General features: G+C 39.8%; 1 protein-coding gene across 1 annotated transcript; it reads right to left on the minus strand.

Annotated features, from left to right (window-relative positions):
- Positions 1-911: 911 nt before the first annotated feature.
- On the minus strand, positions 912-23,299 carry adamts15a (ADAM metallopeptidase with thrombospondin type 1 motif, 15a). The gene is made up of 8 exons (XM_059550771.1): positions 22,075-23,299; positions 10,703-10,835; positions 8,918-9,085; positions 7,270-7,556; positions 4,768-4,945; positions 4,423-4,598; positions 2,654-2,829; positions 912-2,197 (listed from the first exon to the last, which is right to left on the minus strand). The coding sequence occupies exons 1-8, from the start codon at positions 23,197-23,199 to the stop codon at positions 1,378-1,380; spliced, it is 3,063 nt and encodes a 1,020-aa protein (XP_059406754.1). The 5' UTR covers positions 23,200-23,299; the 3' UTR covers positions 912-1,377.
- Positions 23,300-23,746: the final 447 nt, after the last annotated feature.

Here is a 23,746-nt window from a genome sequence, read left to right on the forward strand (position 1 = left end):
CGCTCTATTTGTAAAAAAATGCTAATATTTAGGTCTGTTTGTTGACAGAAAATGTGCTGAAAGAAATATAGCCTGTGCTACTTCTCAGTCCTTAAACAATTTGAAGAAAATGTAAAAACTAGTAAACAAGTAAATCAAATGTTTAACCTCTACTACAAATACTCCAGTCTCATTCTTGGATCTTAATTTTTGGTTAATAATGAATCACTTCCTAATTAATTTTCTCCACAGCTCTGAAATTTGAAGAAAAGAGGGTATCAAAGGGTAGATTGCAGCCAGTTTCATGCAGTACAAGGGCATTTGTGAGCGAGTTTATTATATACCCCATATGGACTTTATCAGTATATAGTTTGGCCTCCACTGCACACATTCATTAATGGCCATTTCAAACATCAATTGCTCACACAGATGTTTACACTGATCATCCATTCAGTTAAAAGCAATGGATTTGTGCAGTTTAGGCTTAATAATTACATTGCTGTTTTGGACTTGGATAGCAATGTTCAAAAGGTTCTACCACATACATTTTCACATGCTTGAATATACATGTACATTATTGACATATTAACAGCACCTTAAATGGAAAAATTTGACATTTAAATTATTTCTAGGCATACAAATGTTTGAAAATCCTTTTTGATTGATAGAATATTGAACACATTGATTTTACTGCATTTAATTTATTAAATTAATGTGTTCTTTGTCATGCTTTTTCACTTAATTTAACATTACAGTAAAATAGATGACAAAAGTCTATAAAATGGTATAATGTGGTAAAAATTGACAGTTTTATTTTGCGTTGATGAGAAGTGGTTAGCTGTAGAGTAGAGGTGGGATTAAATTATAATAACTATACAAATATAATATATATATATATATATATATATATATATATTTTTTTTTTTTTTTAAGTATATGAAGAATTAAAGAAGATTTTTGTTTTAAATGCAGAACATATTTCAATACTTTTATGTTTTAGGTGCTGTCAATAAATTTATATCATATATTCAAATATGCAAAAAATGTACATGTACCCGTTACTTATTTATACCTAAAAATTTTAATGATATCTGATATCAGGCATGATTTTGTACTTGGTCTCATCTGGATGATTTACAGGTGATGGATTTGGTTAGAATCAGAGGTAGAGTACTATTTGCATTTGTGTTCAAACCTGTTTATCTCAGAACCTCAGTTTGTCTTTTATCAGTCATTTTTTCCACAGCTGTCCATTTTTTTCCCCATTGTCAGACAGATGAAAAAATATAAACTTTTAACCAGAACATATAGTCTTCTTTCTTTGTACTTTTCTCTGCTGAATATGCAATTTGACAAAATCGAAAGTCCATGTAGAGACATATTAAATGAAAGGGTGGATTATTTACAAGGGGCTAATAAACAGAAGTCCAGCTCCTGTGGCTTCTTTTTGTCTGCACACTTTTCCCTGGGAAGCAGCTTTCCCACATTTGTACCGCAGCGAATCAGGCGCCGTTTGAAGCCCTTTCCACAGGTCTTGGAGCAGGGGGACCAGTCGCCCACCTCCCACATGGGGCAAGGGTCTCCACAAGCCTGAATAGCTCTGGGTTTTTGGGAAGCCTCACAGTCCATTCCAGGCCCATCATCTCCCCCGAGACACTGCACCATCCTCCTCTGGAGCCCATTACCACAAGTAACCGAGCACACGTCCCACCCGGCTGCCACCCACATTCCTGGTTTTGGTGCAATATCTTTGACATACGATGGTGAGATGGTGTCCTTGAGAAGATCTGTGTCTTTTCCACCTTTACTGATTCCGCCCTCTTCCCTAAGAACACTGTTTTCAGCACGTGCCTTTTCTTCTTTCTTTTGCACCTTGGCATCTTTGCTCTCCCGTGGCAAGTAGAAAGAATAGCGGATACGTGGAGGTGTCATCTGGCCTACAGATAGCACTTCAATTACCAGGGCTTCTCCCAGAGGCTTCACAGCCTGAAGAGTTTCTGAGGAGCCAACTGTTCCACTGTAGCGGAGCAGACTTCCTTTTACGAGAATATCCTTCTCCATGGCTGAAACCACATAGTTTCCGTTCAGGAGGTACTTGCCCTGGCTATTCTTGACGGCAAGATAGTTGTCATCACTCACGATGCCCTTGTAGCCACGTTGCCTGATGTCGACGTTAGAGGCTCCCACAGGAAGCATGACCACAAAATTGTAACCATGCCTGAGAAGAGAAAGGTCAGGAGAAGTATTAGAACGGTTTGGGGATATTCTTCTCTCTCTTAGTGCATCAGTTGACCAATAAAAAAAAAAAAAATACTAAGAATGTGAGTTTGTGACGGCATATCCAAAAATAATGGCAAGAAATGACTGATTCACAAAAATGACTCTTACGAACCAGTTCTTTTTAGTAAAAGGCAGTGTAGTACAATTGACAAACAATTTATACTTATGAACCAATTGTTTAGTGTATCAAAATCATTCTCAAACACTTTCCAGTATATTTTAGATACACAAGTATAAAGGACATCATAACAAAAAAATAAAAAAATACTCTAAATAATCAAATCTAATCAAAATCAGAATCTCAAATCTGAGCAGGAAACCTGTCTTATCAAAACATGAGGTTAATAATCAATACATTATTTTATGATTATTTGTGTGACCCAACTTCACTCACATTGGCTTGGTGAAAAGACCTGAGACCTTCTTGCAGTTCTTGTTATCTCCTCCACAGACTCCACACTTGTCAAACTTCTTGTTGGATCCCAGTTTTCCTTCACAACCTGCCTTGATGCATTTGCCTTGGACACAGACTGATGGGGAGTCAGGAGAGCATGGTGTACCATCAACAACCTATAAAATAGCAGAGGAAAATTATTTGCATGCCAACAATCTTGTGGATAAGCATAATTGTAACATTTTATGGTAACAAAAAACTAATTATAGGGCAATTCTTGAACAACCATTTAATTCCTTTGCAAAACAATCTTTTGTGTACTGATTTAAATGCATTAATTACATTTCTTTTTTATTTGTAATTAAAAATGTACATTAGATAAATCCCTTTAATGGTTCCCATTGCTCAGTTTTACAGTAGTCAACAAAGTGGATGAAGTGGATCAAGAAAATTCATCAAAGTTGTTCTAAGACAAGAATGATGAACCTTTAATGAAAGGTTTTGATTCACTTTAATTGTTGACTACTGTAGAGCAGCTTTGCACGACAGGCTGCTTTCTAACTATGACAATACGTGTGGGGTGTATTGAAACAAATGGGACTAGCTTTTCTACTATTCAGCTATTTCTTTCCCTATTCTGTTGCTCATTTGTTTTGGATGAGCCACACCTTCAAATTAGTGATGGGGCTTACTCAATTAATGTACAGTCTAGTCTTTGGTATTGTTTAATTATTCCTTTGTTTTTTATTTTTTTGCCTTTGGCAAACATGTCTTTAGCAGATGAGAGTTCATTCTGTCTCTTTAAGAGCTCAAGCTCTGAATAGTTTCTTCAGTGTCAAATCCCGGTCTCATAAACATACCTCTAGCCTTGACGTAACTGTTGCGTCTGTACAGTTTCACTCTGCACAACAGTATCTCACAAAGATAGGCCCTTTCACCTTCCTTATCTTTCCTCTCACTTTCATCTGTTCTTCCTGACTACTCAACTCTGCCTGTAGTGAAATCTGACGTAAGTGTAAAGCAGCCACCAAACAGCAGGTATGCTCACCAGGCCTTTCTCCTCTTACATGCCTATAGTAATATATGGCTTTAATTTAATGATACTTTTCCTTTCAATAAATTCTTAGATGAAGGTTTAAGAACTCATAACTGTTCTGATATCGCATGCAGCCTTTCATGTACCAAACTATTGCAAATGTATTTTATGGTGTTAAGGTGTGTTAAGTTCACTTTGTCTAGTGAGACTCCCAGACTCACATGTTATATTCCCCACATCCCCCATAAAATTCTCAAGCTTCGTTATTTCAATGTGAGAGAATTCATGTGAATGTTAATCACTTTAAATAAGCTAAATAAATGTAATAAGAAGAAATATACTTTTAATTTACACAGTGAAGAATATGAAGTGTTTAAACATTTGATTACTTCATACAATGTATGTAGCATTTCTTATTTATTTGTTCTACTGTACTTATTTTTGACAATAATTATACAGTTTTGATATCATAAATACCTTATTTAAAGCAAAAATAACTATATTATGATATATCAAGTTACCATGAAATAAAATTACTCATATTGTGCTATAAGATTTAAGTCATATTTCCTACCCCTACTAGTTAGAATAAATAGGCCCTATTATTTTATATTATTTTATAACTCATATTTTCCACTGCATGAACTGATGAAATTTATATTAAAATCATATTTTATATACATTTTTGATGCCTTAAATTCAAATATTTTTTTCTAAAATTGAGATTGCTCACCTTAGGTGCAAGAACGTGGAAGTAGCCTGTTCCATTTGCCCTGCAGATCAACTTGCATGTATCTTTAGCCGAAACACCAGAGTATTTGGGCACCCACACCACAGAGGGGGTGAGTCGGTTAGTGTTCAGGCTAAACCCATTGTAAGCTTCACACTGCTCCTCACGGTAACTCTTGCCTAAAGTGGCAATGAGGCAGATGTAAATGGCACACATTCTTGAAAATCTTATTTTATTTCATATGCACTTCTGAAAAGCATAAATTATTCCAAATAATAAAATTGTCCTTGTTTAATTTAATTTTGTTTACACTGATGCTGTTTTTGTGTAGACAGAAAACATTTAAACCTGTGTCAGGGCATGGGGAGAGGTTGCAGGACCGGTATTTGACCCTCACACCCTGGCAGTATTTGCCGCCATTGACTGGCACAGGGTTGTCACACTCTCTCTTTGAAAGCTGCACTCCACCTCCACAAGTTCTGGAGCAGGTACCAAATGGTCCCCATTTACCCCATCTGCCATCCACCTAATACAGAAGAAACAGGGAGAGGGGGTTGTCACAATTCACTTGACCTTTGAACATTACTTCTATATCCCAAATTACTTGGCAACCAAGAACACGTTCACGGGTCATGTGCAAGATCGCTAAGCAACAGGGCAAATAAACCAAGTAACAGGTCAAGTGCAGTACGTTTAACAGGCTGACATCGGTATGTCAAATCTCTGTTGTGGACACATGACATCTTTTGCACTGCAGTGAGAGTTATTTCAAAATGTGTTCATTCAACAAAAGTTTAAATCTTTTCTAAAATGATAAATTCTGCAAGTGAGCATGATCAAAACACCATTGAAATACATGATCAAATACATGAGCATGATCAAAACACCAATGATCCTGAGCATGTCTTCAGGATCATTAGAAAATCACAGGTGGGTGAGTTTGATCAAAGTCAGAGCTAAACTGTGCAGGAAAGTGGATCTAATGAGCCATATTTGAGGTGTAAAGCTGAGTTCAGACTGCACAATTTTAGCCCAGTTTGAGAAATCGCAGACAAATGCCCGAAATCACTGGCAAATCAGTGCTCGTTCACGCGAGTGACAATCACGCAGTATGAATGAACAAAGACGCGATCTGAGAGAATCGATCAAAATCATGCTATGTGAAAATTGTTCTGACTGATAATCGCCGATGACCGACAGCCAATGAGAGAGCAAGATATAGAGCAGCGTGGAGTTTGGGGAGGAGTTATAGACCACAATATCAGCAAACATGGCTTCGTTTCAGAAAAAGGCTTTCTTCTTGGTCTATTTGGACCCAAGAAAATGGAAGGAAAATTTGTAGAAATTTTGCAGGAGCACCTGTGTCTGTTTGAAGTTTCATTTGAGCTACCCCAGTCTCATGTGAGAACTCGGTCTTGCATGAGTGATATTGCGTTGTTTCCTTGTCACATCTCGCATGTGTTTGGTTGAGAAACAGTTTGCATGCCAGACAATTAGTTAGCTATTCTTCCTATTGTAAAGTCATGCAGTGTGAAACCTTCTGTCGTCGATCCTTTGTGCAGTATGAACACAGCAGCGACTGAATGCTGGCCAAGATAGTCATGCAGTGTGAAAAGAACAGTGACCCGACTACTTTGAAAATCGTACAGTCTGAACTCGGCTTAACAGACATGAGCCTGTTAATTAGAATATTGTGTGTAGTTTCCTCGTTACCACTAGTAAGCTAGTGTGTTTTAGGTTTCCTTATCTAAAGTAGTGTGTGTAGAGGGCAGCAAGGATTACCTACTGAACACATTGTGCTTGTGTCCCGGCTGGGAAATGTGTCATTTCAAGTCCAGTCTAAAGGATTTGTTATTTATTTCTGTTTAAAAGTGTACATTGCTGATGTTTTTTTTTTCAGAGATGGTACATTTACGTATGGCCTATGTTTGGATTGAAGAGTTTAAGACAGGGTGTTTGTATGCATTTAAGAGTGACTCTTTATTGGTGAGGTTACCATATGGTCCAGTTTGAATATGGTTTTAAAGTTATTTTCTACATGAGACCATAGTCTGGACTATTTTTGACTGTTCCTGGTTATGAAGAGTCTGGTGTATGAGAGCTGTGGCGTGTTTTCATTACAGGAGGTTGGGTTATTAATTTGCTATCAGCCAACTTCAGCTATGGACATTGTTTGGACATTGATGTACTACAGATAAGACTTTCGCACACATCAACTTTCACATGACAAATTCCTACAATCTTACATTGCTTTGTGCACGCTTTTTTAGTTTTTTTGCTCTTTTGTGTATTTACGTTTTTGGCTATATGTAACTATATTAACCTGAATTTAATGTTTTCTATTTTGAATTTAATAAATCCATTGATTTGAAATTCCTTTGACTACTGTACATTTTTGACAATATAGACATTCGTTATGTGGTGAATGCATCCATTTCATATGTATAATAATATTTTTTCCCCCCAAAGACTTAAATTATAGTTATATAAAGTCAAACAGATGTATTGCTGTAGATCAGGGGTGCCCAACCCTGTTCCTAGAGATCTACCTTCCTGCAGAGTTCAGCTCCAACCCTGATCAAACACACCTGAACCAACAAATTAGGATCTAAAGAAGCACTTGATAATTACAGACAGGTGTGTTTGATCAGGAGTGGAACTGAACTCTGCAGGAAGGTAGATCTCCAGGATCAGGGTTGGGCACCCCTGTTGTAGATTAATAGTGTGGGCCTAGTGACGGTTTCCTGGGACTAAGGGCCCAACGGTTTGCCAATGAGTAAATTCTCAGGGGTCCTGTGTTGGCAGCCCACTGGGGGCCCTTAAGCTTGTTTGCAGGGGTGTTGAAGGTACCTTAGTTTTGGTAATTTCCTGTTTGTCCATGCATGTGCCTCTCATGCAGAGTTGACCATCTCCGCAGCTGGTTCCATCTGCCCATGGAAAGTGTCTTGTCTGGCACACCAGTTGCCCGCGGGTCTTTCCTGTGCACCACAAGCGCTGACATGGTGCCTGCATTAATGGGCATGGCTTTGAGCCAGCACCGAAGGCAAGCTCACACTGCCGCTCTAAACCATACGATGCACCTGGGAGCACATCTGGAAGAGCTAACGGTTTCTGAGGTTGATCCAGCAGACAATCGCCTGCAAAGATGTCAAATGATAAGAGAATTTTTACACACAGTTTTATGAAATTGTATTTACAGCACTTTTGAGACTTCTGTTTACACTCAATTTACCTGTAACTCTGACTGGAGTGTGTGCATGATATATTTGCTTCAGATTTGTTTAAATCAGAAATGTAAGTGTATATATACGTCTTCATCTGAGAGGGGTTCTGAATCCCACAGTGACCCCACTGTAAACCTTCATAGAAACACTCCAGTAAAACAGTTACGTCAGTCACCACACTGTTTCAGATCTGCAAGCTGTAACGTAGACTGACTTTGGGATGTCTATTTCTTTGAAGACAGCTTTTCAGAAAGCACCAACACTGAGATGTTAAACCCAGACTCACTCATCGCTCTATTAGCCCTGAGCACGCTCATATACACTACGATTCAAAAGGGATCAGCTTTATTTGTTTTTTAAAGAAGTATCTTATGCCCTACAAGGCTGCATTTGTTTTATTAAAATACAGTAAATTAATAAATTCAGTTAAATAGTATTACAACTTATAGTTTTCTATTTTCTTATATTTAAAAAAATGTCATTTATTGCTGTGATCAAAGCTGAATTTTCACCAGCAGTTACTTCAGCCTTCAGTCTCACATAATCCTTCAGAAATCATTTTGATATGCTGATTTGGCACTCAAGAAACAGCTGTGCTGTGTAATAGTTTTGCTGAAACTCTGATCCATTTTTTCAGAATTCTTTGATTAATAGACATTTCTAAAGAACAGCACTTATTTGAATTTTATTAATGTATATAAAACATTTTAAATGTATTTACCCTCATTCATTTAATGCATCATTGTATATTCAATGTATTATTTTTTTTTATAAAATTCAAGTAGAGTACATAGAGCCAAGGCTGCTCCAACCCTCACATTAAAATGTAGCTTCAGTATACACTAATGCAATCAATGAAATCTTTATTGCACATTATTTTGTTTTCTAAGCTTAAAATAGAAAATAAATGTTTTTAAACTGAACACACTACATTTTGATCTAAAAATATTTAAAAGCAAATTTCAGCATAGATTAATTGTGTCAAAAGTAGTGTTATATTTTAGTTGTTGTTCTTCACTTTCACATGGCATTATCACTATATGGTTACCTATAAAAGCCAAACATATTTGTGAAAGGTGGAAAAGAATTCATGTTTTACACAAACCATATTCAAGCCACTTCCGTTTACTTTAAGGGGGTTTGTTTCACTTTCAAGTTAATTTGGAGCGTTCACATATTGTCAAAATTCATGCAAACCACTCTCAAACCCCTGAAATGTAACATACTAATTGTAGGTCTATAGGAAATGCACAGTATCTCTTTCTTTTACTTACCGTGTCCACTATCCAGGTAGTCAGTGATAATGGCCGCACTGCATGGTGACCAGGGACTGGTGCGGTTGATCCGGATCAGAGTGGGAGACATCATGTGATTATCCTGAAGCTTGCCAAACACTTCCTCACATGCTTTAACATTATCGTGTGGCATATTAAAGACATGTCCTGTAGGAGTGAAGGCGTATAGGAGAGGAGAAAGGAGTGAGAAGACAATGTAAATGAACCATCTCTAGAAATCATCCAAATGTAAATTTAGATTTTTGTCTTTTAAATCACCAATCGTTACAATACAATTTTCCTGTCAGCAGTTGGACCACAGCTATGCTGAGTCACTTCTGCAACACCTCCAACATCTCCCCACATTTCCTCCCTGGCCTTGAGAGGAAACTTTTGCAAACCGCCTATGATGTTTTCCACTGCTAAACAAGCCACTTCAATAGAGCTTATCTTTCCTCAGCTGCTCCACCGATCTAATCTGAACTGAATGAACGTCTTCTCTGGGACAATGTTGTATAGATAAAGATTGCTCTGAATACGAGCTGTGCAGTGTCAAGTTGTGGAAACACAATTTTTGCTTTGCCCTCTTTCTGATCCCAACCTTAAGAACGAATAGATTAACTTTTTTTTAAATGAAATTCCAATCTACGTCTTTAAGAACTTGCTGATCTTTTCTTCACTGATTCGTTTACAAACAAGGCATGATTCAACAGGGGATTTACACTAGTGTTGGTCAATCATAGCAGTGGGTGTTTACTTGTGGGTCTACAATCCGTCACGCCTATTCAACCAGAGCATTACAATAAAAGGGGTTTAAAAACTGGACCGAAAACCTATTACTTCTAAATTATTGTTTTTTGATTGAAAAATTCTTCATAACATTATATTTTATGGACGACCGTTTCGTGATCCTGGGAGAGGAGGTAATTCTGACTTTGCTACGACAATCTGGTGCTTCTGAATTAGCTACTGTATGTTGTGTTATTAGTTTAAGTATTTGCTATTGAATGTTCAAATGCAGAGTTTTGCATGTCACGCGTGCGTGTGTGTGTGTGTCTGTTTGTGTATGTGCATGTGTGTATGCGCGCACTGTGAGAGAGAGAGAGAGAGAGAGAGAGACAGGGTCACAGTGGAGTCAGCTGTCTTAACTGTCTGTGGCTTGTGTAGCCTACTGCAAACACATAGGTGCTTCATCATTCTGTCTGTCACACCATTCTGTTCCCCTTTCGAGCTTGAACTGATGGTAAAACTAAGGACATTATTAACTGTCTTTACATTTATTTTGAAAGATGAAGCTCGCAATTATGGAAAGGGGCGTTACATTTCCGACGAGTGCTTACGGTGTTCAGTCAATCAAAAAGCACTGGGTCAATTGGCCAACCAGAGCAGACTGCGCTTGTCCGAAGGAGGGACTTTGTAGAAAATGATGCGTTTGAGAGAGGTGGGACATAGAGGACATACAATAATGTACAGTATTTGAAAATTTTTGTTTTTTTGAACATTAAAGCATGTCAACATATTCTGTTACACCAAATACACAAAATAATGATCTTTAAAAAAGCATCATATGACCCCTTTAAACTGAAGTCAGTCATCCTGACTTGTGGCTTCAACAGAAGCATACATCATTGTTTAACAATCTTGGAGCTCATGGTACTGTACAGTAGGTCTCTCTTGAAAGGTTTACATTTTGTCATTAAAAATCAATTTCTCAATGGAGAAAATGAATGGGATTTTAACTGCCAGAACCCTACAGTTGTGCTTTATACATCGGTTTACACTTACCAAGCTCATGGGCAGTAGTGAAGGCAGATGGCAACCCGTCATCTTCAATCACAGAACAACTTCTCTTGGGATCACACATGGTACCAACATCTGCCATACCCAGTGTGTCACATGTTGAGGCTCCACACAGATCCTAGATCCGTAGAACATAAAATTGTGGTCATCATTCTTATCTTAATTTTTAACATTTTAGATGAAGATTTGGGTCACACTTTATTTTAAGGACCAATTCTCACTATTAACTAGTAGCGTTTTAACATACATATTACTAGAATATTGGCTGTTTATTAGTACTTATAAAGCACACATTCTGCATTTGTGAAAATCTTTTCCTTAATCTAAAGTGTTACCAGGATTGGTTTTGTTAGTCAATGTTAGTACAAATAAAATTATATCATATTTAACCCATAAAAAGTTAAGTATTATTTTTTTTTTTACTTTTATTAATAAACCTTAAGCCTTCAGTGCATATCTAAAACTAAATTATTTAGATTAAATTTAGAGCTGAATATTTAGCTAATATTTAAATTGGCGATTAAAACTATAAAATAGTGTTGGCACATTAATCCTGGTGTTAATGATAATAATGATAATAATAATAATGAAAAGGCCATCACAGATACAGTATTCCAGTCAATTTAACTGAAGAATAATTCTAGCATTGAGTGAGAAACAATGAGTGGAAAATAGGTAGCTAAAAGAATGTGCTTTTAATTGACATGGAAATATTTCACATGCCCAAAATAACTCTAATTTCTATTGGTATAAAATCTCAGTCCAAAAGAATTTCCATTTGACCTATATTGTGTTACCACAGTTTAAACTGGATTTGCTCAAAATATCTGTTGAGTCTTAGTGAATCAACATCTTAATAGCAGGTTTGCTGGTCAGTCTTATCCCATGGTGCAACACCCTATACCAATCCCAAAAAAGTAGACTAACATTGACTATGCTCATAAGCTTAGCATTAAAAGTAGAGTTTCTCTCCGGCCTACTAAAGGGAACAGAAGCTTTACCACATTTAGGAGAGACAGTTCAACTCCTTTTATTCAACAGTATAACCCAAAGGCTCTGACATCTTTGACCTGCATAAATCATGATGTCTAAGCTCCAAGTCAGGGTACATGTTACTCATACATAACCATCAAAAAGTTTTTTTAGAAAAAAACATTGCCTACAAGCACACAAAGTTTCATGTGGTCTTTTTATATTTTACATCTCTCTCTCTCTCTCTGTTTTTTTTTTTTGTTTTGTTTTTTTGTATTTGACCTAGTTCTCACATTCTCTCTGCATTTCTTGATGTATGTGCATCCAGCTGCTTACTCCCAAGAATCATCATGGGGCTAATCATAAAGTCTCCCTAGTCTTTTTAGACCTTCTGATGATGGATGCCTTGACATTCATCACGTCCAAGTGCTTATCTGCCATAAACATATTAGTTGGGAGTGTATTCTTAAGACATACTTTTGTGCGGATAACAATATTTTTTCCCAAGACAAAATAAATTGTTAATGAAACAAACACAAGTCTGTAAAAAAAAGTCATCCACCAGTAAATTCAGTTTAGTTTAGTTAAACAAAATGTGACACTCTGAGACCTGACTCTACACTTTCAGGATGAAAAGATAGCAATGTTGCCAAATTTTATTAAATGTAGGCAACATGATCTCTTCCCACAAATACATGTAACAGGAAAGGTGTGAGCTCTCTTTCTAAATAACTCTAGTCACCACTGCCTTAACACCAGCTGCACAAGGGTTTTTAACTTTACATTAGTGCTCATTACAAACATACACAAACAAATCTGAAAGCAGACAGTTTGCTGATTAAATTACTAAAGAACATGAACAATTGTGGTTGTTCACAGCTACGGTGTTTAGGTTGTTACTTTGGCAATATGTAGTCAAGAAACTTCTAGACTACTGTACATAAACTATCAGAGACATTCATGGACAGTTTCATGAACAGTTCCTTTTTGACCCAAACTCAGCGTCTTATTCATATATCACGTCTCAGGTTACGAATGTAACCATGGTTCCCTGAGAGGGAACGAGACACTGCGTCCTCTAGGGGTCGCTTTGGGGAACACCTCGTCGTGACCCGTGTCTGAAGCATAATTAGAAAAACGCCAACGTGTTGGCCGGCGACAGCCTCTGACGTCACTACCAGCGCGACTATAAATACGCGCCTGTAGGACCCGGCACTTATCTTCTTCGTGAAGCTTGCGTCCGAAGCATGGCAGGGAGCTAGGGGACGCAGTGTCTCATTCCCTCTCAGGGAACCATGGTTACATTCGCAACCTGAGACGTTCCATGTCAAGGGAACTTCGAACTGCGTCCTCTAGGGGTCGCTTTGGGGAACAGTATACCCACGCCGCCATGCTGAGGGGAGTGCAGGCCAGAATCATGGCAAACACTAAGTACCAACTCTACCATTTCACTGCGAGTCGCCCCTGGGACGGTTAGACGGCTGTCCATGACATTATCCCTTACGGCCAAAGGCCTAAGCTACATACCCAACTTACCTGTAGGGCCTCGGCCCGGGGTAGAGCTGAAGGCTTGGAATCACGAACGATTCCTTTAAAGGGATACGGCTAAGAACCTAGCATGTTCTTTACCAAGTCTTGCCTGTCACACAGGGGCTACCGCTAGCTATCGCAAAAACTTGCCGAAAGAGCTGTCTCGACAGTACTCTAGTAGCAACGCCCTGTTCTAGATAGGTATCAGAGGATACCTGGGTGGAGTGGCGCCCAAGATGAACGGGGCTTTAACTGACTCAAGAAAGGGCACGAAGCAACCGCGCGAAGCCCTCACCATATAGGATTTTAGAAAGAACGCAGAGTACTAGCATGCGAACTTACCACAGTGTGGATTTCAGAAAGTGTGCAAAGACTTCACGTGCACACTTACCATAGCATGGATTTACAAATACTGTTTTTGAGGAGGGGCTCTCGTGGCACTCTGATAGAGCAGCTCATAGATGGAATGGCCCGGGAGCAGAGCAATTGGAGGAAGAAATGTACAGATGAAGCCTTGGCCACGCCTGTACCATGGCGTCCAGCCCCAGTGGAGCTGGATGAGTCAGAGGAAGCAAGAGGGGATATTGCGATGCTCTCTCGAGTCGCAAACCGATCCACCCAAGTCTGGCCAACCTCTCCAACTCTGCTTCATCACCTTGGTGCGAAGGCGCCATTCCCCGAGCCTCAGCGCCTGCTCTCACAGTGCATCTCAAAAACAGTATGTAGTACTGGAGCGCTCTGGTGAAAAAAACGAGAATTCAGTCTCATATGAGAGGAGGACTCCGAGCTCAGAGTAGCACGCTCATAGGCGACCCTTTTTATTTTGGAAAAGGAGAGCGCTGCTAAACTACCACGAGAATTGCCCAAACAGCCCCTCATGTTGAGGGAAGCGATGCTTGAGGTGTATAACAAATACACACATTGCCTGAATGAAGCCCAAGGAACCCAGGGCTAATCATCTTAAGAAAGGGAACGAAGCGGAGCGCGTAACCCCTACCGTACAGGATTTCAGAAAGTGTGCAGTCTTGCGTGCACACTTACCACTTACGTGGATTTCAGAAAGTGCGCAGAGTCTTTCGTGCACACTTACCACTTACGTGGATTTCAGACAGTGCGCAAAGTGTTCACGTGCACACTGACCACCATGTGATTTTGAGAAAGTACACAGGCTTAGTGTGTGTACTGAAAGGTTCCTAAGCATCGCAGAGGCGCTGGATCGCACGGGAGAGGCCAGCTCCAATTTTCCAAACCTCAAGCGAGGGGAGCATCACCTGAGGCAGTACATACAGAAAGACTTTCGTAACTACCACCTCCAGCACCTTCCCATTGGACGTCGCTAAGCGGCCAGGAGGCCCCTCAGTGTGACCTGGCCGGACATCCTGCCGGATGCGCCAAGCGGCCAGGGGGCCCCTCAGGGTGACCTGGCCGGACATCCATGAAATTCCCTGCAGTGCTGCAAGGAAACTCACAGAGTTTGTTAGTAGACATATAACCACCAGCAATATAACACCCATAAGCAGATAAAGAAACGGTTACATACTCACCCACCCTCCTGTACCGGAGTCCCGCTTACGGGGCGCCCCCTTTTGGTCTGGACCATCAGTAAGGTGGTTACTATGAATATAGGACCAACCAAAAACATCATAGGTCCAGCATAGGAGACTGTTATGTGAGAAATTTTCCACCTAACCTCGATCAGGTGGAGAGCTGGTGGTTACAGGGGAATTAGGCAGGGGAGGATAAAAGCAGAAGTTAAAAACATCCAAAGGAAGTGAGTAACTACTTGGGTATCGCTCCGATCCGGACGAGAACGCTGCCTCGTCTGAATCACATCCCTCAGGTCCTGCTTACCTCTTCGTAACCCACGCTTCCTCTTGCACCTGCCCATAGGCGGGGGAAGAGCGCGAGCCGTGACACTAGCCTTCTGTGCCCATCATTGATCCTCAGATCGAGATGGGCCAGGACCCCTTTGTTGTTCGGGCTCAGACCTGGATCTTCGTGGAATGAAGGATTTAAAGGCAGCTGAGCGCGCCCTTGCCTCCCTGAACTTTTCGAGCACCATCTCGACGGAGGTACCGAAAAGCTCAGAAGGCGAGACCGGAGCATCGAGAAGAAACTCCCTTTCTTCCCTCCCGATGTCTGCCAGGTTCACCCACAGATGTCTCTCCGTTACCACCATGGCCGCCATAGACCTACCCATGGCGGAGGCGGCCTGCTTGGTAGCACGGAGAGAGAGGTCTGTGTTGCGGTGCAGCTCAGCTACCTGGTCAGCTGAAAGGCCCTCGCCTGTATCCAGGTCCTTCAGCAGTTCAGCCTGGTAAGCCTGAAGCACTGCCATCGAAGCGACAGCCTGACCTGCTGCTGCATATGCTTTACCATTTAAGCGGGATGTATCCTGGAGGGGCTTAGATGGCAAAGAGGGAGATTTAAGAGAGGATGTTTCCCCCACAGAGAGATAGCTCTTCTACAGGGGGCATCCTCTCATAGCCGTTTCCGTGCATGCCCTCGATATTAGCATAACTCGTATGCTGAAACCGATGGATGCGAGAGGAAAACAGTCTCTTCCATTCCTTTTCGACTTCTGCATGTAAGTCAGGCAAGAATGGAAGGCTCACCTGGGCTGGAGGGCTATGGTCAGACAAATAATGCTCATCGAGGCGACCTCGCGGCGTCACTTTTCTGGCACGCTTCCATGGCAAGTCTAATTTTGCAGTGGCGCAATCCACAACCTCTAACAGCTCCCCATACGCAGGGCTGGAGGATTGAGAAGGCTCAGCCTCAGCTTCTTCGCCACTCTCAGATATCTCCTGCTCTTTCTGGGTAGAACCCAGCAGAGCACTAACTTCAGTATCAGAATGGGTTAATTACAACACATCTTCCTCCTGAAGTTCACTCTCGTTTGCCGCCGAAGAGTGTTAAAGGAAAAGTCCCCCTCTACACTCCTCAACGAGATCCACCTGTGATCCCCACGAGCTCATTCTCCTCCGTGCCTTGGCAACAGCAGGTCCTGAGCCGCGGGAACCAGATCGCTGTCCCTCTTTCCTCGAAAAGAGAGAGAAACGAGAGCAGAGCTTTTTCACAGAAAAACGCTCGCAGTGCATGCAGATTGCCCCCTCAAGGACATCGTGCGCGTGCTCTTCGCCCAAACAAGAGACGCAAAGACTGTGTGTCATCAGGTGTCAAATAACGCTGACATGGATGCACACACTGTTTAAACGCCTTGCTAGTGGATGCCATGATAACAATGATTTTGGTCGTTTCTCAGATGCACGCTTCAAACCAAACAATCAATGAAGACGAAGAAGATAAGTGACGGTTCCTACGGGCGCATATTTATAGTCGTGCTGGTAGTGACGTCAGAGGCTGTCGCCAGCCAACACGTTGGCGTTTTTTTTCAAAGTATGCTTCAGACACGGGTCACGACGAGGTGTTCCCCAAAGTGACCCCTAGAGGACGCAGTTTGAAGTTCCCTTGACAGGGAACCAGCAGTTCAGCTGTGAGAACAATAGTTTCATTTATTATTAGAATTTGGAAGTTTTCTAAACTCGACTGAAAAGGACAGTGAAATAACATGATTTTCTTCACAAGTTTTGTTTAGTGGGATCATATAAAACATTTGATTGGATAAGAAACACTGTAGACTCAGAACCTGTCCTGACAAACTTTTACTTGTGTGACTTTTACTTGAAGAATCAATCCATTCTTAAAATGGAATATTTTTTATGTAATAGCTATCAGCACCTACATATTTAAGATGTTACCTGATCAATTTATTACTCCACTGTACCCAGTGAATTCATTTCACAATTTTCCCCACTATACACCCCCTCCGCCAAAGTACAGACTCTAAGTGCCTGATGACATGCTTGGGTAATAAAATATGGAATGGGCCTTTTGGATTCTAGCCATCTGTCTGCGCCAGGTGGAGGAAACTGAATCAGACCATTTCAGGTTCTGGTTTAGCTAATGGTCCTGTGCACCGATAATGTCAGATGAGCAATGAGAGCAGACTTCCAAGTTATTTCAGTTAACTTATCTATCCATTGTTTTTTATCCAATCTCCATGTTTTGAAAGAAATCTCTTTATCCTTTGAAAAACAGGGGGGGGACTTGCCCATACTCGCCACAAGCAGCACTGACCCAATTGGCATCCAACATTGCAAACATAAGACTTTCATTATGCCTTTATAAAATCCAAACTGTTCCATATGTGCATTTCTCTCTTTTCCCCTCTCTCACTAACTCTTGCCTTCCTTCGAACTTTCTATCTATATTGTTGTTGTACGTTTTCTAATAAACTATCTAACACTACCCCTGTGGGGCGGTAGTGGTTATCTGGTTAGCCACACGGGTAGTGTCTGTGTGTCAGAGTGTCAGTGTAATTAAACACAGGGCACATAGCAATTTACATTGTACTGTAGTTCTTCAGTATGAAAAAAATTAATGTTTCTTCTAATGATTGCAACAGTCTCTGAGGCTTTTAGTTTTTGCAATCTTATTTTATGTTGTTCCAACAAGCGCAATGAAAAATGAAAAAAAAAAATGTTTTATCGTACCATGTGACAAACATGAGCTGCAAAAAACAAGCTCACATGGCAGTCAACAAGGCCCAAGCTAGTGATTATTTTCAAACCAAATATGTTGTTATGTAAAAATAGGAGATGTAGCCCAAGGTTGTTGGTTACTTTTAGTTTGCCAGCAAAAGGAAAATATTGAGAAGGCAAATGTGATTTGAAATTGGTAACATTATTTGGGACTAGCAGTGATATGCGATATTTTGCGAATAAACGCCATAGACTCGTTCTGTCTGAGATAGATAGATGTGTTTGGGGGTCCTGTATTTTTATTTTAAAAAGTGGAGTGAAATCCTTCATTATTTATTAGTGACTCAGATAGAGAACAAATAAATGCCTTTGATAATGGCTGTATTTAGAAAATACAAATAAACTGCAGATGCGCCTATCTGTCTCTATGATGAACAGCGGAGCTAAACTTTTCAACTGGCTTGCTGTTCCCAATTACCTAAATTATATAACACAAGGATCCACTATAAAATACCAGTAATGCTCTACATGAAATGTCAAGTATATGAGTATACATACTTTATATTTACAACCAAATATAATGTGCAATTTGCATATCAAATGTACACAAAAAGCTAATTTTATGATACAAAGTAGATTAAATTACATCAGCTTGTTCAACAGCAAAGGAAGCAATATTTTCTGGGTGGCTAACAACAGTAGTTCATTTGATTCTTTGAAGCAGGTTCATGAATTTTTTGATAGTATGAACTTAATGCTATTACACATGCACTCTGTGAACTGTAGTTCTTGTGCTGCAGTTGTATGTAGAGTTTTGCAAATTTATCTTGTGTCACTTTTGTAATGGTTACATTTCATGTTGCCATAGCATAACTCTCGGCCTCTCTCTTGCAACAGTGGCCTAGTTAAAATTCTTACTCTGGTTTTTATTAAACATGAACATTTGCATTTTTGCATGACTGGCCAACAGTGACTCATTTTCAGACTTTTCTTGTTTCTTGCAACAAATGTACCTAAAAACATGTTTGCTGCCATAATATTCAATTGGTGATTAAAAATACCCTCAATAATACACTGCTGGTTTTGATGCCACTACATAATTTGACAGAAAATGAGTTCATTACTGAACAACCTGAATGGAAAGATACTGTTTTTCTCTCAGGCTGCAGCTGGGATTGGAGTACTGGAGCAGGTGGGCCTGGACACAGCGGTCACATAGGTTTTCTCTCTCTATCTTTCTAGCTTTTCTCTCTCTTCACAGCCCTCTGCCTCTCCCTCATTAAATACTAGTAATGGGAAACAGACTGAAAGGGGGTAGGAGGAGAAAGAGGGGTAAAGAGTCAAATTGCTCGCAGCTGGGACTGTGGTTAGGGGAAGCTCCGCACCAATGGACACTTCCCATAAGTGTATCTCCCATAGTCCTGTATGAAACTCCCTTAACCTCTTTTGTATGCATTGGCCTCGCTGACATAAACAGCTTAAAGAAATAGTTCTGAAATAGTTCATTCACCCTAATGCTCTTCCAAACCCATTTGACTTCTAAAAAAATTTACTGGTAACACTTTTCCATTAAAGTACAAGGCACTTTAAAACTTCAACAAGGATGCAAAAGAACCATAAAGTACAATTTATTTTAAGTCATCTGAAATTATATAATAGTTTTAAGAGAAGGCAAGCCAAAATGTTAGTCCTCATGAAGTCAAGAACTGGATCAATCTGATTTGTGATCACATTATTAAAAATCTGCTTTGTGAACCTGATCAACCGATTTATTGATAAGATCTGACTCATAAGAATGTTTCGTTAACTAATCAGTACTCTCTCATGAAGTCTATCAGTGCGGAAGGTGAATAACAATTTTCTTTTTCTAACACAAATCGATCATGTCTTAAGAAGACTCGAAATGGAGTGCATGAGTCATAAGAGCTACTTTTCATGTCTTTTTAAGCTTTAAAGCTCCCGTCCCCATTCATTATAACTGAATGGAAAACAGCAACTAGCACATTAAAAAAAGCTTCTGTGTTTGCTAATATTCCAATTTATCTATTTAATATAATAAGTTGCAGTGCATTAACTGAGTAAACAATGTAAATCTAAATTTTTATATCTACAGTATATCTGTACATTCAGTGTATATGTTCTATACAGTCTACTTATCTATCCATTAACTCATCTAACCAATCATCCATTCATTCGTCCATCAATTTATATGTGTAGTTTCATTCATTGTCTCACTGTATTATTTATGCAGAATTGCATAATCACACCATACTCAGGTTGGAAACTTTTATTTTATATAGATTAACAGTTGTACAAGTCTAGCCCCTCTCCAACTCATCTTGAGTCATCCAAGACCATGGAGAAACCCAACAATCTCTCTCTGTCCACAGGGAGTAATGAACATAATGAGTGGAAGAATATAGGGAGTAACTGTGCTTTCTTGCTAAAATACTTCATAAGTTCCCTTTGGAGAAGAAACAATAAAACATTTACTCCCCTCAGAATGATTCATTACAGCTGTCATCCAGACTAGGCAGATATGACTGGTCTGGATGTCCAGCTCAGGTCATGTGTAACTGCAGCAGATTATAAGAGGATACAGTGGATGTGCTCATCTGGCATTTTTTGAGCTGGAAATGTTTTCACACATATGAGTTTTCCTAAAAAAACAGCTGACAGCATAAAATGAGTTATACAAAGCAAGGGCTTATGTGCAAGTAAAATCATAATCTGAAGACTGAATGCTAAGCTTTGTGCAGCCATTCCTTTATATTGCCCTGGTCAATGTCACTGACAAACGGCTAATAACAGTACCAAAATAAATTAAAACACAACTCAATTTATTCTGCGGTGAGGTTAAATAAGGACAGGTAGATGTCAAGTTCAAGGAAGTTGATGCTACCAAAAATTAACAAACAGAGTTTTATACAAATTTGTTAACCAGTAAAGCCAGTCAGTCATTTCAAAATATTGTATGGTTTAGTTTAATTTAAGGAATATTCCTAATTCCAGGGCTACTGGAAAACTGTGCCAGTGATTTTTATGCAAAATGATATTGCATTGCTTCTTGTATGTTTTGTAACACTTTCAAAGTGTTTCAGAGTCCACTGACTGCTACTAAAAGTGTGTTCAGTTTTAACATGAGTCTGGCAGATGAACATGAGTCTGGCTGTACCAGGTGGGTCACCTAGCAAGTTTACTACATCAGCAAAGTCATATGGAGCTGGTCTTGTGATGCAAATGTCAGAATTTTTTAGTTTACAAATCATGTGCTATAATAAAAGTGCTTTGAGGTCACTCGTTTTGTGAAAGGAACCATGTGAAAATAAGTCTTTATTAATTCATAATTTGTAACAATAATCTTATTTTGTGTAAAAAGGAATAACGTTTTTTTCTACGTGCCTATTAAAAAAAAGAAGATTGAAGTGGTCCATATGGCAGTATACTCAAAACAAAATCAATCAATCAATGAATCAGTCAATCAGTCAATCAATCATATGGCTTCAGAACTATCCTTTTAACTCCAAATGATCACACTATTTGTTTACCCCCAAAAGAATCTTCTCAAACCTGCCAAAACTTCATATTACTTTACATCTGATCTTGTGGAAATGTTGCTTGCACTGTTTAGCCTGTTTAGATGTTCTGCATCCAATCTCAAAACTTATAAAATGTCTAAAACTACTTAAAACACTATCATTTAAAAATAACACTCCAAAAGTTCAACGAGATCAATAAGCAAATTATTTTAGCACTCTGCTAATTATTCTGCATATGTAAGTTGTATCTTTGCTGATTCAGAGCACACATTCGTACTCGCAGTGCCGACACAGGGCAATAGCTCAAAGGCAGGCCTGACCTATGACATTAACAACATTTATAAACATGATGGGACGTCCGTGGCAACTGCAGGTTAACTGGAGAGGCCACTCTTGTTGCAACCTGCCCGTTACTCTGCGAGATACAAAATATATTTCAGAGTTTAACCACACTTGATGTACTAGTGCTCTTTAAGGTTAGAGTACAAACATGTGCTTTTTTGTTTTATTTAGTTTTACAAACAACACAATCAAAACCATATTTATGCTTATGCAGTTCACCTTTGGACTTAAAAGCTGTGATTACAGTGTCATTATAAATCATGTCTAAATTGGTTTGATTATTGGTTAAGTAAACTGCAGCAGCCTGTGTGGTGTTCAGTTTTGTTTCATGTTGCCTGCCATCTTGATATAATTACCACAAGATACATTAGCCTGATCATTCTAGGATTCGTTGATTCTCATACTGCCCCCTATTGACGAAACACATTACCTGTTTTGTGAATAGGATGGCCGTATCCCAGTACTCCGCATGCTTGTCGCTGTTTTTGTTCAGCTTCTTCTGCCAGGTGCAGAAATTACGCAGGGTCATCGCCGCGTTCCCGGAAACCTTAGGTCCTTTCTCCTCCTCGTTAATCACCATAAACTTGACAACCACGATGCTGATAGAGTTAAGAATGGTGGGGTGTTTGTAAAGCTTAGCTGCCACTGACATTAAGGTCAGTACGTAATGCTTGAGGTCGTCACCGTGGAATTTGGCCATGGATTCATCGGCCACCACTAATGTCTCTACATAACGCGGAATGGAGACAAATCTCTTCGAGCGGTTTTTCAGAACTGACATAGTGACGTTAGACTTGTGTTGTTCCTTTAGGTGCTTAAACTTCGCCAAAGACTGTGCAACGGTTTGGGACACACCACTGTCCACGCCGCATCTTGACGTGGAGTTTCCACTCAGATTGGCGTTAGATCTGCGGCTGATGAGATGGGCATGCACATCGTTCCACTCGGTGTCGTTCAAAGCAGGCTTGATGAAATATTCCCAGCCATCGTAACCGAATGCGCCCTGCAGCCCCTTGCACAAGCTGAGCGCTGCATATGAATAGGGATCAGAATTCACCTCACCGGCGTAAAAACACCGGCTCAGATCTTCACTGGGCGCTGAGTTTTGAGCAGTTGCGTCGGTGTGCGTCGAGAAGACTGGAGCAATGAAGCTCGAGTCAGGCAGTAATTCGAGTACAAGATCTTGTTCAAATGCATTTATTTTGAATACAACTGTTTGAGGCAACGTGTTGTCTTCAGCACTGACTAAATGGTTCTTGACATGATCCAGTCTGACGGGCACGCACAGCTGACTCTGCATTGAATTCACAATTTCCCATTGAGCATAGAACACGTTAACAAGAAGAACTGACCTTAGCAACAAAAACATGTTTTTTTTGCGCGAGAAAACTGATTTACAAAGCGCAAAATGAGAAATGCAGCGAGATGTGAACGCAAGAATATTCCAGGATACGGTTGCACTAAAATGTTGCCTTTGCGCGTCCACAAAGTGTGAAATCCGCCGGTCTGCTATCCATGCCTTTTTGTACCTGTATACTGAAGCGGCTCTGCTCATCTGTGGCTTTTATGCGCGCGCGGCATTTGTAAACATCCAGCGCTTGTAATCAGAAGATTTTGGGGAGGTGCTCAAGTGCGCTCATTGGGTATGCCTTTTGTTTTAAGGTTAAGCCAGCAACTACTTAATGCTCTATGAGCTTGCGCATCATGAGCGCGCAGCGCTCCAAGAGCCGGCTTTCCCTCCCACATCTATAGCATCCAAACTGTGACTTAAAAGAGGGTAGCACGTGAATTACATATACTGCAAAGTTATATTCTGTTTAAGGTATCTTTATTTAATTAATCATTATAAGTGATCTTATCTTTAACTCTCTATCTTCTCTTTTCTGAAACCTGCATAAACTACGTTCTCTACTAACAGTTGTTGTGGTAGAAAGTGAATGTGCAGTGATTTCTACACCAGTGAGTGACATTATCATCATTTAAGGGGATGTTATATAATGGCACACCAAAAATATATATATAATTTTTTCCATTATTTCTTAAATGTTTCTGTGAAGAGCCTAAATGGTGCGTGGGCTTGACGTTTACCAAACATGTTTTAT

Source organism: Carassius carassius, chromosome 5, assembly GCF_963082965.1.
Source record: "Carassius carassius chromosome 5, fCarCar2.1, whole genome shotgun sequence".
NCBI lineage: Eukaryota > Metazoa > Chordata > Actinopteri > Cypriniformes > Cyprinidae > Carassius > Carassius carassius.